Genomic DNA, 16,959 nt, shown 5'->3' with positions numbered 1-16,959 from the left:
TTTCAAAAGACAATAACACGTATTGGTATTTCTACAAGAAAAACTGCCAGATAAGTTAGTACATCGTCCCAAAATTTGGATTCCTGTTCTGTTTGTCTCCAAACCTGTGTTCCTTGCGACCTCTACGGTGATCTATTTCTTTTCTCTGGCAGTAGATTCGGGTGGCGGTTTGACAATGCTTAGCTGACCGCCTTCCTTGTTAGCGGCGGTGGCTGCTTTCGCTTCGTTGCAGTGGTTTATGAACTTGCTTATCTCCTGCATCATTAAATTAGAGGGGAAGTTGGAAGCCGACTTTGCAGGTTAATGGGTTGATTTTCTTCCTTTTACCAAGAACTAGATTCGATGAGAACACGATCATAATAAGTTAGAATCGAATAAGCATGATCAGAGATCAAATTACAGAAAGGAAAACCATTGTGCCTCAGAAGTGCACTAGTTGTGACAGTGAACTCGAAATAAACCAAACGCAGATGCTATCCAAGCAAGTTCAAAGTGGTGGAAAGTGGAATTCTCGTGGAGAGGCAAGTAGAGACGCCAAACATCGAATCATATCAAATCGACTAAAGAGATCTTCGACCAGGTGTATCAAATTAGAACCCATCGATTTCCTTGCATGTCTACAGAAATCCCCAAGGACACACTACAATCCTCTGCTGGTTCCAAATGAGAGGTGGCAGATCAATATGCTCTTGGCAGACAGAATTTGCAGAACATACAACCTTTGTTTTAAGTAAATCGAGTAACACATGTGGAGTTTAAAAGACAAACTCACTCTTCTAAAAGAAAGAACCAGAATGTCAGGGTTTTCGACACGATACGAAATTCTCTCAACAACACTCTAATCAATCTCTTGTAACAGACCGCTCTGCCCAGAACCTCTAATGGCATCAAATCAAAACCTTTCGAGGATTGAAAATTTCACAATAACTTATGACTATGAGGGGAGAACAGACAAACTAATTATCATCGCTTCACGATCAAATTCGTCCAAAGCAAACACCTTTACTTCCCAAAAACTGATAGGAATACAACAAGATAAATGGAGGAATCGAGATTGCTTGAAGCTAATGAATCGACCCAACTAAGCTGGCAGAGTGTAATGACAGAACAAATTTAAGCTCTGATGAGAGTGAATACTTACCCGGTCCATCTCCATGTCCTTAGTGACCTTCAATGGCTTCACGAATCTCTTCCCTGCAAGATAATCAGACCCTTATCATACCAGAGGAAGAAAGAACGCCGAATCGCATCAGAAGCCGGCGGCAACAGTCTCAGAACTCATATTTGAATCCTAACAAGAGGAAAAGAAGATGCCTTTGCGAGTTGGAGGCGCCTTTCCATGGCGACTCGGAGGGATGGTCTTCTTCTTCTGTTGGCCCTTAAAAAGATTCGATTTCTGCGTCATCTTCTGCTTCTGCTTCTGCTTCTGCTTCCTCTTCGTCTTATCGGGGTGTGTTGGGTTCCCTGTAGCCGCTAGGGTTTCAGATTTCTGTCCTTTGTTTTTGCAAAGAATCATCAATTGAGGCCCTAATCTAAAGAGCCCAGTATCATAGCTTAAGGCCCTATGTAAAGCCCCATATGAAAACCCGAATAATATAACCCCATCAATCAATTAACCAACATCCGAAATTTCGTCTCGAGCAAAAAAAAAACCATCCATCATCCGATTAACATATAAAAAAATAAGCTAAAAATTGAAAAAAAGTTATAAAAAATAGAGAGAGGCACTTAGTCAGAAGGGTGGGGCCGGGGTGGCAAGGGCTATGTAAGCTCTCGCTGCCTGCAATGCCCCCTCTTCCTTTTTATTATTATAATTTTTTAGCATATTTTTAATCGGATTTTTTTTATATAAAATTTTTACCTTATTTTTAAGTTTAGAAGTCCATGTGTAACGAAATTTTTAAAAAATATACCAAGTCAGATTATAAATGTAATTATAAATTCCATGTAATCAGTTAGGCTGGAATTTCTCCTATTTGACATTTAAGTGATCATTTCATCTCCTATTTGGCATTTAAGTGAGTTGACGAAAAATTTTGGCACTAAAATGAGTCCCGTACATAAATTTGACACTTCTAGTGTCCTTTTGTCTATAAAAATGCATTAATTAAAGTTGAAAACTCTAATTATATCCAAGCAAGGCATTTTGTATCTGTTAGTCTTGTAAGTACAATTCATTACAAAGACACTTGACAAGCTATTTTTTGGTGCCAAAAAGATAGGATGAGTGACAAATAAACGTGTCAAATGACCCTCGACATCATGTTTGAGATTGTATATGAGTCCACTTGTACTAAGCTCCTCAAGCAAAGCTTGCACCAAAGTGAGACCATTCGGATGTTCTCGATAAAGTTTCGCTTTCCTAGTGTAAATAGTTTTAGTAATAACTTTAATGCTGGGAGTCCGTTGTTTCAAGGAAGAGAGATCTTGGCGAGGAACTATACTTGCTTTAGACATCTCCGTAACACACATAGCTTCAACTTTAGAAAAGCGACCACAAATAAGATGTCCGGACATGCCACTTAAAGGATCATGATTGTGTGATGCATTCAATATTTTGAATTCCCATGATCCAGTCTCCCTTAAACTTCAAAAGGATAGTTAATCAAACGAGATTCAATGTTTCTTGTTTGACGAACAATAGAAATTCTATGTCGATCACGATAATTACCTCCAAGAGAGCAACCAAGAAGAGCATATTCTCTCTCTCTTTGATCTTTTAATAGAGACCCTTGAGCAAGAAGATGATTTCGCACGCTACTCAAAATATCCTCTCACATTAGAAAAATTATAAAGCAAAGTCTCAAATGAACTTGTTGACGTGATTGATTACTCTTCTTCATTTGCATTTTCATCATCAATAGATACATTTTTCCATTTATGTCCTCTTGAATAATGCCTTCTATAGTGATTGCACTACCACACACTACACAACAAAAGATGAGTTAATTGTGTGTACGCATACATCAACCATGATATTCAGTCTTAGTAAACTCGTAAGGTCGTTTGAAAATCGAAGTCGAAAAAAATACGATCATGAGGAGAATCTTCGGGAAAGGAAGTAAATAATGTGAAAATAAATTTAACCATTTTTATTACCAATGTATGGTTAGTACTTGCTCATATTACATATGTTGGTTAAACTCCCGTGCAACCGAACAATGAAGAATAAGTTTAGCAGAAGATATACACGAAGGAAACATTGAAATATGATGGGCATAAGCGGCAAGGCTGAAAAAAAAGTTATTTGGGAGGGGTATAGGTAGTTTTGTCTTTTAGTAAAAAAAAAAACAAAGGTAAGAAATAATCTTAAATCAAGAGTAGGGCTCTCAAGGGGATAATATGGTCAATTCAAGGTGGTAGGGGGTGAGCCACAAATAAGGTGATGCACGAGCCTTTTTTAATTGTTTGCAAAGTAGAGCTAACCTTATCCTGAAGGTATAAGTTGGTGATACTTTTGCTGGTGTATGCTTGAAGCGAGAGAGAGAGAGAGAGAGAGAGAGAGAGAGAGAGAGAGAGAGAGAGAGAGAGAGAGAGAGAGAGAGAGAGAGAGAGAGAGAGAGAGAGAGAGAGAGAGAGAGATACTTTTGTTGCGCGGAACCAAGCTATCAAATGATAAAATAGACAGAACAAGAAAATAAATCGGATACTAGATGTATGTGGTTCGGTCGTAGAGATCTACGTCCACAAGGGGAGCAATAACGAATTTCACTATAGAACAAGCGATACACGGAGATTACGGACCAAACTCGAGTAACTCAAACACTCACAGTGTTTTCCAAGCCTCAATTATATCTAATAATGCACACGGTGTTTAGCCTCCAATTTCTAGCAAAATAACATCTCAATTTCGCAAAAGAATTTCACAAATATAACCTCAAGATTTAATCGGTTTCGACACTTGAATTCTTGATGTAATTCTGCGAACAAAACGAAGATCCAATGCCAAGTACTCGCTTGAAAAACGGCGCTTCAAGACTTCATTTCCTTTCTCTGGACATGAACTGCGCGGAGACCCCTTTGTTAAGGGTGAGCGGTTCCCGGTCCGGTCCGGTTCCCATAAAAAATCGGGAACCGGATCGGTGGTCCCGGTTCTCACTTTTCAGAACCGCAGACGGGACTGGCCACCCTTGGAACCGGGAACCGGGCCGGACCGTCTGTCTGGTTCGGTTCTTGGGCGGTTCCAAGGGTTACCTGTTCGCGGTTCTGAAAAGTGGATGCATACTTTGATAGAAGACGCGATCGAGCTCGAGGTCGAGGAAACAAGGGTTGGTGTACCACGAGCTCGGCAGAGTCAAGGCCTCTTCAATTGGCGGCTTCGGATCGAACTCGTAAATGTCTGCGGCGATACGCTAAAGTGAAGCAAAGAAATCCTAAATGACCTAAACCTAAACAACAAGTAAATGTTAGGTTTGTTTTTTAATTTTTTTTTTAAAAAAGACCGGTCCGATCCGGGCGGTCCGGTCCGGTCCTAGGCCCCGGAACCGGAACCGGATCGCCTCGATCACCGGTTCCAATTTTAGGAACCGAGAATCGGACCATCGGTCTAGGTCCAGTCCGGCAGGTCCCAATCCGGACGGTCTTTTTTGCTCACCCCTACCCTCTGCAAGTTGGGCGCATCAAGCACTCGTACAGCACCGGTGCTTCAAGGCTACGTACGGTCAACCACCGTAACCCACGTTTTTTCTTCACAAGTAACATATATACTTATATATGTGCACTCTGCCTTAAGAGAGAAAAGCCAAAACCAATTCTTGCATGGGATAAAGTCAATATCCCTTTTCCTTTATCTTTTTCTTGACTGACTTCCCTTTTGGATTTATCTGCTTTTCTTGTGTTTTTTTTTCACGCCAATTCCAACAAATGATTATGTTCTTGATCTAGATTCCTAATAGAAAATATATTTCCACGGCATTTGCACACAAATCTTATATACAAATAAAAATATCTAATTCGGAATATTTAAATTTTCGCTACGAGCTCAAACTCGAGATATAATTTTAACAATCTCCACCTTGGATCGACGTTTGAGCCAAGTCACTATCGTTTCACTAAAATCTGAACACCATTGCTACTCTCCTAACAGCCCCAATGGACTCAACCGCTACAAACATCATCCAAGTCCAAGCCGTGCTTGAATTTCGCCATAATCGTGGACTTCATTAGAATACCAACTCCACATGCACTTTTAACTGCTTCACAATGACTTTTTGAGACAAGCTCCTCTATCACAAATAAAGTAAAACCACAATTGCATCCATATATGTTAGGAGACCGAATACGTACCTTGTCAATATCAGCAGTTACAACAATTATTGGCTATACAGGTTCCACCTCGCTACAAACACTATATGTGTCGATTACTACGCTAATATTTGTTATCTCGGGAGTTTCCGGTTGCAACTCCACCTTAAGTTGAACACCGCCCAGATCCGTATGAACACTGCTATAATCACTCCTAGCTAGAAGTATCGGAGACTTGTTAAAGGTAACTTCTCTGCTGCAAATAGGTGAATTTATACTTGGGCACCATAACTAATAACCCCATCCACCTCGTACATAACCATGGAATATGCACCTTGCCCTTACATCGAGCTTACCATCATTTACTTGATAATAATACGGGCAACCAAACATTCTAAAAATAGAATAATTAGCAACGTTACCTGACCACATTTCTTCGGGAGTTCGATATCCAATCGCAATCGATGGAGATCTGTTCACCGGGTAGCTTACCATATTAAGCACATCCGCTAGAATTCTCTTAGACATACTAGTACTAGAGATCATTTTAAGGGCTGGCACTAATGCGGTGTTTCACTATGCCCTTTTTCACGTAAAGTTTATTTACCAGCTCCGAGCAGAACTCCATGCTACCGTCGGTTCGTATATGCTTGATTGACTTACTAGTTTTCGTCTCGATGAAAGCTCTCGACCAAGTGTTTCTGATAATAGTATCAAACTTGTGCATCGGTACAGACACCCGGGTCTTCCTCGAGTAGTCGTTATACTCTCGAACAAATGTCGACGTCTTCAGAGCCAAACCTCTCAATGCCTCACCTTGAATTTCATATAGGCCACCAAGCTTGATTCCTTTCATCATCACCAGGGCAGCTCAAACAACCTTTAGAACTCCACCTTGTGAAGAATACCTACATCCAACCGAATCTAGGGTTCCCGAGGAAATTAAATTCTTTTTCAATTCTAGAATGTATTTTGCTCTAGTTAATGTCCTCACAATACCATCATGCATTTTGATTTTAACATCACCAACACCCACAACATCTCATTTAGCGCTATTCCCTATACTTTACTACTATCCGTGCACCGATAAGTAGCAAACTAGTTCTTATTTGGTGTAGCATGAAAAGAACAACCAGAATCCATAATCTATCCACCAAATGACGAAATTTCAGTGATAGACAAGACCCTATCGACACCATTAGAATTATCTGCTATAGCTGCAACATCATTCGTACATGTAACTCTAATTCCCTTACCCGTTTCGTTTTTCAATTTTAAGCAATTCCTTTTAAGATGCCCCCTCTGACCACAATTTCAATCGATAGCACTACCGGTCCTAGATCGACCGTGTCTATTCAAGTTCATGCTATTTTTGCTAGCACGAGTATTAGTTCTTCCTCTATTTTCACATACTAAAGTAGTAGATATAGATTCACCATATTCTCTTCTACGGATGTCCTCACTCAAAATTAAAATCTCGAATCCCATCAAAAGTCAAACTTGTCGATCTAGATGAATTACTAATAGCAATAATAGTAGTATTCTAACTATCGTGCAATGAGGATAATAGAATCAAAGTACATACCTCATCTTCAAAGTCAATATCAACTGAACTTAATTGACTAACAATCACATTGAATTCATTGATATGATTAGCAACCGACGCACCTTCGCTCATCTTCAAATTAAACAGGCGTTGCATCAGATAGACCTTGTTGATTGTAAAGGGCTTCTCGTACATGTCCGACAGGGTTTTTATCAAACCCGCAGTGGTCTTCTTTTTGATGATATTAAACGCGACGTTACGAGCCAACGTCAACCGAATAACACTCATCGCTCGTCTATCCAACACTTCCCAATCAGCTTGTTTCATCGTCTTTGGTTTCTCCCTAGACAAAGGCAAGTGCAACTTCATCCGATATAAATAATCCTTAATCTGCATCTTCCAGAAACCAAAGTCCTCCCCTCAAATTTGTCGATTTTCACTTTTACTTCTTCTGTCGCCATCGATTTGCTCGAACTCGACAAATCTGGCTTTGATATCAATTGTTGTGAGGAACCAAGCTATCAAACGATAAAATAGACAGAACAAGAAAATAATTGGACACTAGATGTACGTGGCTCGATCATAGAGATCTACGTTCACGGGGATAGTAGCAACGAATTCCACTATAGAACAAGCGATACACGGAGATTACAGACCAAACTCGAGTAACTCAAACACTCATAGTGTTTTTCAAGCCCCAATTACATTTAATAATGCACACAGTGTTTAGCCCCAAATTTTTAGCCAAATAATATCTCAATCTCGCAAAAGAATTTCACAAATATAACCTCAAGATTTAATCGGTTTTGACACTTGAATTCTTGATGTAATTCTGCGAACAAAACAAAGATCCAATGCCAAGCACTCGCTTGAAAAACGGTGCTTCAAGATTTCATTTCCTTTCTCTAGACATGAACGGCGCGAAGACCCTCTGCAAGTTGGGCGCATCAAGCACTCGTACAGCATCGGTGCTTCAAGGCTACGTACGGTCAACCACCGCAACCCACGTTTTTTCTTCACAAGTAACATATATACTTATATATATGCACTCTGCCTTAAGAGAGAAAAGCCAAAACCAACTACTGCATGGGATAAAGTCCATATCCCTTTTCCTTTATCTTTTTCGGAATATTTAAATTTTCGTTACGAGCTCAAACTCGAGACATAATTTAACAACTTCCTTCCACAATTTGTCTATTACTTAGTTTAAATAGGAAGACAAATAGCATTCGAGACAGGTATGCTATCCAAACGGTCCGGCCCTTCCTCTCGCGCTTTGAATGGGGTTACCGGTTAGTCTCAAAATGTCATTAGTTTCCATTTTAAGGCTCTCTTGATGTTGGAAATTTTTTCTAATCCACATGATTCATTTAAAGTGGCAAGTGGGAAGCATACTTGCTGGGCTGGCTTATCTAATCAAATCAAAATTGTACTTCCGCCCTTCCAAGATTACCAGGCCTAGTGGAGAAAGATTAAGAACACTTGAGAGAGCATAGTAGAAGTTCCGAAAGTCTTCTCTTCTCCCGACTTTGCTTTTTATGCAAACATCGCCTTATATAGTTGAGGTTAAATGCAATACAGTCATTATTCATGATTGGTATGACCGAAAAAGCATGTTACAGACTGGCTTGAAGTATTACAAGACTGACAAAAGCTGAAAATATTTCATAGATACTCAACAATACACGATGACATATGTATAAGACAATTGTTGACAAGATGACCACTTTGGATAATGACTTCCTTGCATATATTTGAGTGCTTATTCTTGAATCTTGGAGACCTTGACATGAAAACCACCTCTGAACGCCAACAAGGGAGTCCGACCAACTTCTCCTCCCTTCACCTTTGTCCATCTGTGTGAAATAAATCAAGCTTAGTAGGAAATTTAAGAGGAAAAAGAAAAGAAAAAATGCATCACGCGCCATAATATGCAATTGTTATGTTCTGTGCTGATTTTGATGTCAGCAACCACATATCCAACCTTTACACTTGGGTAGAAATTAATAAACCACTTGAGTTGTGAGGAATCTTTTTCTCAGTTTTGCGGCTAAGTAAACAAAAGATCAGAAATAGTAAGATGTGATGACACGTTGGTCCGTTGGTCCACATCAAGAACATTGTTTGTAATTGGAGCATCATTCTATTGTAGATTTTACCTGTATTTTGTCACCAGAACCTGGAGAAATACAGCAAACCAAGCTTTGGTAAATTCAGATCCAGAGCATGGCCTCCCGCCCCCTCCGAACGGTACATAATAATTTCCTCTCACTTTTTCGATATCCTCTTGCTGTTTATGAAGATGCCAACACAGAAAAACAAAGAAAAAAAAGTCGTATTAATTAACATTAATGATTAAAGTTCAAGCTGAAAGTCATATATGTTGAAGACATCTTCATGGGTTCAAAGGTGTCTCATCTCGGTTATTTGCCCATTAGCAATCAATATGTAAATGAGGTATATGTGAAGATCAATAGTTACCTTCCATCTTGAGGGATCAAAGGTTAGGGGATCCACAAAAACTTCTGGGTTTAGATGTAGCGGAGTTTGAACCATCATAATCGTCCAATCTTTGGGGATTATGCATCCTGTCAAATAATGATGAAAAGTCAGACGGTTGGCACGTGGTCTAAGACCTAGTTCTGATGCATGTCGTGTATGTATTTATAACAAGACCATAATACTCAGTTCATGAAAAATATATCAGAGACTTAACCATTCCAGTGGATGTCTTTAAGTGTTCTTCTAACAATGGCGGGCGCAATGCTTGCCAATCTCAATGATTCATTGATTACCTGCATGTAATTCCAACAGTTCATTATATAGTCTTTGAGATATAGAGAGGGTTTTCAACAAAAGAAGATGGATGGAGGAATCTTCTTGACTCACTTGCATGGTGTAAGCCAGCGATTTGTATTCTTCCCACGTAATCTCTTCTTTACCTGAAATCCTTCGGTTGCAAAGCGCTTCTTCATTTTCCTTCTGAGAGAATGGCAGTGAAAAACTTTCTCAAGAGGAATTCCAATGTGAGAGTGTGCAAAAGCGATAGGGTTCCCGTAGGCAATTTTATGTGGCTGCTATAGGAGGACTTCTCGTGACCCAAATTGTTTTTGCGTCACGAGAAGTCTATTTCTAGCGACCAAACACTATGATTTGGTCCCCGGGGGTCATCCTTTACCGACCAATTTGGTCGCGAAAACGGATTAATAAATGAGGAATCGATGGTAATTAACTAACTTACTATTAATTCTGGAGCCACTTGAGGGTTTTCTGTGAGAAGCTTAATGATCATGACTAAACCGGTGGATATCGTTTCGATGCTGGCAATCGTAAGCCCAACCATCGTGTAGGTGACCCAATCACGAGTGACAAATGTCTGAGTTTTCATATCCTCGAGGAGATGGCCAAGGATGTCTCTTTTGCGTATTCCCGGTGATGCCATTCTTTCAGTGATCTCCCGTTCAATGACGTCGATTAGCTTCCTTTGACTCTGTCATTAAAGATGGAATTTTGAAGTTCAGAAGTTCAGATCAGGAGGAGTAATTCTTGCATACGCCTGAGAGGTTCATGTGATTCCCACTGAATTCAGAATGCATGCAATAGATAGAACCAGCGTAGGATGGTAATACGAATGAGTTATTTCACCTCTAAACTCTTGTGAAAGGTCGTCCCGGGAATGTTCAATGGGAGAGACATGAGACCTTGAAATATTGTGTCGATGTCCTCCACTAGATTTTCCCCTGGCCTCTCAGCATCGTAGCTAAATAAAAGTTTCGAAGTCATACCAAATATCATCTGCCAAAATAACAAAATATCAATGTGTTACCATAGGACATGGTCGTAAATCATATTGATCAAATAAGTGAATATAAACACATTAATAGGAAAAGTGTGCGATATGAAATGAATGGCTAAAAAGAAGGAGCTTTAGTGTTCCAACTCTTGATATGACATGTGCTTTGAGAATCATGTGAGAATATTGTGTGTCGGTCGCCAAAAATATCATTCTTACCTTGGCACAATCACGTTTCGGCTCTACAAAGTCTTGAGTTGACCAAGCATCTAGAGCTTTCTCAGCCATGGCCTGAAGTTGAGGAAGGAGCTCATCTTTGAGTCTCTCGGGACCAAAGTGCTTAAGGATTACATTAATGATGTGTTTGTGTGCATGCCCAGTTGCATTCGTCTTCACTTCTAAGTCTGTAGTAGCATCATGACCTACAAGCTTAGCAAATGAATCTAAGTACCACATTTCCACCGATTTGCCTTCTTCACGAAGAATCAATCTATTGAACTCAGGATCCGCCGATACCACTGCCGGACGACCCACCAAGTGCGTTTTGAACAACGGCCCATACCTAAAAACACAAATCGACGAAGTTCAGATCCTAACCACACGCATGCCACCTCTATCATCGCCTTACAGTTGGTCAGAGTTTCATAATTGACTAACTATCCGAATCAATTATAACGAAGGTGATCGGTGAAAAGAAAAGGTTACAAATCCCGTGCACCACATCAAAATCTTAAAAGAAATAAATGCTGTATGTGAGGGCATGAGTTGTACTGTACCTTTTGATTCTTTTCTTGAGGAAAGGAGGTATGTCTATCGACTTGCTAGGGAGCAAGAACTGAATGGTCTCTCCTATGAGGGGAAACCCCATGGAACCAGGAGGAAGCTTTCCAATACTAGAACGAGTTCTCCATTTGTACTTCCAGTGGGAAACTGCAATTACAATTAGAGCCACAAAGCCCATCACAATCTCCAATATCGGAATAGACCACATCTTCTACTCAAAAGTGAAAGAAGACGATTTGTCTGGTTGGGTTTCGCTTAATATGTCAAGAGGAGATTAAGCAGCAATCATCTGTGCAGCAAGGGCTTGCAAGAGCCGCTTTAAATACTAATCTCCCCAAAAGCAAGTGCCCACCTCCGATGGTCGGGAGTCATGCGCAAAAGGAGGGTCAAAGATGGTGTGTCTGGCGTCTGAGCTCCGATAATTTTGTCATGTACATATGATAATCAATAATTTGTTTTTGTGTTTCCCACTACTGTTTTTATTTTTTTGTCCGCGTTGAAGCTGTACATTTTGGCTACGCCTCACCTGTCCATGTTTTGGATTATGTGTGGAAGTTCTCGTCTAGCCGGGTTCCTATGTTCTGACTTACATTTAAAGATTCTTCAATTAAAGAACACGTTTTCGTTCCCAGTGTTTGTCATGAAAACTAGAAATAGTCCCACGTTTTGATAAAAAATATAATACATTTTGTAATAGTTAAGTTACAACTATTTGTTTTCTTACGTAATTTAAACGAACAAATTTGGTATTTTCAATTAAAAAAAAAGTTTCATTTGAAATATGGTCTATGGATACTATCACAATCACTTTAGCAAAATCAAGATGAAACAGTTCATCAGGTTACTGTTGTATTTTACATCTCTAATTATTATTTAAAGTTATTGGAGGAAAAAGTGGTCCAAAAGAAATCTATGTTCTATGACAAATGTCTATACTATTGAAGCATCTCGGTTTTTTGATTTTACAAAAGATAAGCGGTAAGTTAATGATCTCTCAATATATTTAATCAATTTTTGATTTTCATTGCATGTAATTGTAAAATAAATTTCCCATATAGCATATGAAATTTTCTTTCACGCATAGAGTTCAATGTGTTCTTTTATTGGAAAGTTCCAAGTGTTATCATAAATTTATCAAGTTCTGGTAAGTATCAAGTTCTCTATAGCCGGACTAGACTAGATTTCGAAGATTTAGGAGTGGCTACTATCAATGGAATTCCAAAACCAACTTCCAAAAGAAGGCATATACATTTTTGATATGTTTTACTTCTTAGAACTTTGTTCTATTTTTAAATGTAAAGATTCCATAATTCTCATTCTTATTAATAGAAATAATTTGTTTTAACTATTTGTTAACTAGGTAATATGTAGCTTTAAAATTTTTAAAAATAGTTATGAATCACCTAGATGATTTTTAGTGGCAACTTCAACCTAGATGGTGTTTTTCATCAAAATTTCTTATTATTATTCGTGGACCCAACAAGTGCTGGGCTTCAACTAAATTGGTATTCTGACCCAAAAAAATAAAAAGAAGAAAAATTAAATTGGTACACTTATGACATACGAGCTCGATGGAATTTTGTGATTCTTCACTCGTAACTACAATAATTTGCTCCAAACTTCGCGTCCTTCCAGGCTCTTGCACCCTCAGTCCGAAACTTTATTCTTGATACTCAGTATTTATAAATATCCAGATAAAATTGAATGAAAAGACGTTGACTTGTAGTTGAGGAATCAATATATCTAATATTGACAGAAGAACACGACTTCAAGGACATAACCAATCGAGAAAGAAATATTAGATACCAAATGATCTCGCCTTTTCTGACCTAATTCTACGCGCCATTTAAATGTGACATTAAGTTTCCTATTTTAATAAATTTCACTGGTTTTGTATCTGTCGTTTTGCAAGTGGTTGCCTCGATGATTGGCTCAAGTTATTCGTCCAAGTTGTATTCAAATTAAATATTCAAACGGATCTTTTTTTCCTAGGAATATATGGTATTTGTTTTATTCTTATTTGGGAGGTGTTAAAGGATCATGACATTTATTTATTTTTTCCTGAGTATAGCGCGTCATGTTGTGTTCGAACAAACTTTCACGTACCTTGTCCACCTCCCCGGGTGATTTTCAAGATGCACTACCCCACATCAATCACATGCATTAGAAAAAACATTAATTTAGACAGTGCCCACTGATTTTTTTTGGGTCGAGTGCCCACTAAATAAAAAAGGGCATTTCTTATACATGTATCCAAAAATGTATGTATGTGAAGCCCTAGAAATTAGATCCTCGATACGTAGACTGAGTTAAAAAAAAAAAAGATTATTATTGGATTTTAATCGATGCAAAATTTCAGATCGCAAGGACGTAAGTGACAAATTTAGACAAGTCCCGATTTGTCGTTCGGTTTCGATTAGGTCTCGAAATCTTAGTCACCACGATTTAAGATTTTAATCCTTGCGCTTAGACTTTTTCTGGATCCAGCTTAGCCCGTGAAAATCAAAATTTTATTCTCAGCCGCTTGAGTAAAAAATCTTATTAGTCCCGATTTATCAAAAGACCGTTTCTCCCTCATATATTATGCATGTGAGATAAAAAAAATTTAAACTTGATGAGACCCATGGGCCCCACCTCGGTCAAATCCAACCCACCAGTCAACCACTCAACTCAGCTCTCTCTCTCTCTCTCTCTCTCTCTCTCTCTCTCTCTCTCTCTCTCTCCCGTTGCCCTCTCTCCCTCTCTGCCGTTCACCACCCGCACGGCTCTTCCTCCTTCAGCCTTCTTCGTGCGACCACCAGCCCCGAGCGACACCACCACCACCTCGCCGCCTTGCCGCCAAATCGACGCCGCCGTCTCGCCGTCGCCGTCGGCCCACGTGCCGCCTGAAGACCCTTCGGTCCGCCCGCCCTGTTTTGGCTTTAGTGGGCTGCTAGAGCTGCGTCCGCCCTTGCCACCGCCGGAGCTGCGTTCGCCCTTGCCACCGCCTTCAACTACCACCGGTCACCACCTCAGGCTCCCTCCGACCCTCAGCCACCACCTTGTCCGTCGACCGCCATCGGAGACCCCCGCGAACAGCCAGCACCCTGGCAGCCCCGTTTTGTGCTCTGTTTCTGGTCACTCGAGCCCCACGGCGGTTGCAGCGGCTTTGACGCCCCTCTTGTTGGGATACACGTAACATGCATAGGCAAATAAAACATATAAAATATGCAGCGGAAATAAATAAAAACCTATACACGTATCTCCATAGGCGTAGTTCGTGCGTTTCAATCGAAAAACATGTGTAATGAAGGGGTTTGACGGATTACCTCTTGAAGCGTGCTTGAAACGAAAAGGTTCGGACATTCTTCGAACCGAGCCCCACAAGTGTCGAGCCTCTAGTTCGGACACACCACCAATCGCAATGTCGAACGGAAAGATGAACTCGTGAAAATCACCACCTTAATTGTGCTAGCAATCCCGTGGTGATAACTCTTCGCGTTCTTGAATTTTTTGGTCAATAAAATGAACAAAGAGAACTACACTCTCATGGTTCTGAAATGCACACACACACTAATCGCAAGAGAAAAACTGTTTTGTGACGCTTTCTTTTTAATCAAAAGAAACGCACGATCAGCAAGCGCTTGCCGATCATGCATGTGCACGATCAGCAACCGCTTGCTGATCGTGCAAGTGTGTTGCACGGTCAACTTCTTGACCGTGCAGCGCACGGCATCAACAAATGCACACGGTCAACTTCTTGACCGTGTGCATTAACCAATTTTTTTTTTATCTTTTTAAAAATTTGTTTCCTAGTTTTAATATATAAACATATATCATATATATATTTATATAATAAAACAAAACAAAAGATAAATGATATGTGTGCAAATCCGGCACAACAATTTTGTGTCGATTTAGGACATACGTGTGCATCATATGCAATTGCGCCTATAACCAAAAATAAAATTGAAATTAAATCACATTTAATTTAATTTTAGCCCGACTAAAATCGGTATACGTAATTGCAAACATATTTGCAATATCGTCTTTCCGTTCAACGTCGTCATGTATTGGTTAAGGTGTGTGACATCCCTAGGTTCATCACCGAGATGACAAGAAGACATGCACTAACACATTAGTACTTCCAAGAGAATTGATTGTCCCGATCAACCTCTAGGTCCTACAAGTCACGAGTGACATCTAGCAATATGTCATGGCTACCCGGACAGTGTGAATTCTTTAAGAACATAATGAACCCGTCAGCTTTGCTTACAGTGTAATTCAATCCCTCCGTCTTACTATATCCCGATCGAACAAAGACCATGGAATATTTGTCAAGTCACCGATTCGATCATATGCACAAATCTAATCGACATGCATTTATACGAGACATGAACATTTCATTCTCAATTATAACCCCGGCCGAGGATTTCAATGCATTGTCATAATTAAATTGCATAGGATATCATACCTTGCATGTGACAAGGAGACAGATTCCATTTTGCGCACACGTGTGACTTCGTATGTGCATGAACTGCGACCATCAAGAACAGAGACGGATCGACGAACCATCAATATGCGTCCTCGTGAACCATAGTCATGCAACACACAAGTCAACACTATGCCTCGTGTCTAAGGATTATTTACACAAGACCAAAGCATGAACAATTAGACATTGACCACGCTAAAAGCTTCCATGTCGCTAATCGTTCAATGTGTGTCACGTTCGGTGAACTTGTCCGATACAAGCACCTGTGTTCTAACTCGAGCATCGCAATACCCAATGACTTGTGACTCGTCATTCCCTTAAGCATCCAATGCTCAATGGTGAAGTTAAGAACACACCGGTCTCAACAGGATCATTGATATCCATTCAATAATCCATCAACCGGGAACAGCTTTAAAGATTCAGTCCTAACTCGTGAACCCGTCACACATATTCTCAACGTCTCAAGAATAGGTCCAGCCATAATCGATCTTGTGGAATTTATTCATATAAGTAAATAATTGGACAAATGAATAAATACGTCTTTGCCATTAATTAAATAATAAATTGAAAATACAACTGAAATCCCTAACATGTAACTATTACATAGTCGCTTTAGGGCATATCTCTAACACCTCCACCGCTCGCCGACCACCCATAGCAACCGTCATCGACCCCTCACTGTCCCCCAAGGCCACTGGAAGCCAGCCGCCGCCCGTGGAGATCGGAAACAACCCCGGCCAACCTCTCTTGTTCTGCCCGACGCACCCCTGTTTCGCGCCCGGTTCTGTCCAACCGTGGCTCTGCTACCTCCGGCCACCCGCCGCAGCCCACCGGTGCCACCTTCACTCCCCCGAAAACCCCTCGACCATGGCTGAACCTTCCCCGGACCTTGAACCACCCGAAACCCTCCAAAACAGCCCCCGACGCCCACCGCCTTGCTTTGTTTTTCTCTTTCCCTCCACTATTCACCACCGGTCACTGCTGTTTTCGCCACCGGCCCCATCCCGAGCCTTGTGCCGCTGTCCCGAGGTGTTGCCATGTCATGCGTACCAACTTTGACCGAGTTGGAAGCCCGAAGCCCGGGTTGAACACGAGTCGCCTTTAATTGTCGCCGAGCCGTTC

General features: G+C 40.4%; 2 protein-coding genes across 2 annotated transcripts; both read right to left on the bottom strand.

Moving 5' to 3' along the window:
* Nucleotides 1–1,519, bottom strand: LOC115753079. Its single transcript, XM_030691574.2, has 3 exons — nucleotides 1,315–1,519; nucleotides 1,142–1,194; nucleotides 1–255 (listed from the first exon to the last, which is right to left on the bottom strand). Exons 1-3 carry the CDS (start codon nucleotides 1,514–1,516, stop codon nucleotides 133–135), a joined length of 378 nt encoding a protein of 125 aa, XP_030547434.1. The 5' UTR covers nucleotides 1,517–1,519; the 3' UTR covers nucleotides 1–132.
* A 6,933-nt stretch (nucleotides 1,520–8,452) lies between these two features.
* LOC115753078 (cucurbitadienol 11-hydroxylase-like) lies at nucleotides 8,453–11,640 on the bottom strand. The gene is made up of 9 exons (XM_030691573.1): nucleotides 11,360–11,640; nucleotides 10,803–11,145; nucleotides 10,436–10,585; nucleotides 10,032–10,280; nucleotides 9,680–9,772; nucleotides 9,507–9,585; nucleotides 9,272–9,378; nucleotides 8,950–9,080; nucleotides 8,453–8,646 (listed from the first exon to the last, which is right to left on the bottom strand). Exons 1-9 carry the CDS (start codon nucleotides 11,572–11,574, stop codon nucleotides 8,553–8,555), a joined length of 1,461 nt encoding a protein of 486 aa, XP_030547433.1. The 5' UTR covers nucleotides 11,575–11,640; the 3' UTR covers nucleotides 8,453–8,552.
* Nucleotides 11,641–16,959: the final 5,319 nt, after the last annotated feature.

The sequence above is a fragment of the Rhodamnia argentea genome, chromosome 5 (genome assembly GCF_020921035.1).
Source record: "Rhodamnia argentea isolate NSW1041297 chromosome 5, ASM2092103v1, whole genome shotgun sequence".
Classification (NCBI taxonomy): Eukaryota; Viridiplantae; Streptophyta; class Magnoliopsida; order Myrtales; family Myrtaceae; genus Rhodamnia; species Rhodamnia argentea.
This window is presented reverse-complemented; position numbering and strand designations above follow the sequence as displayed.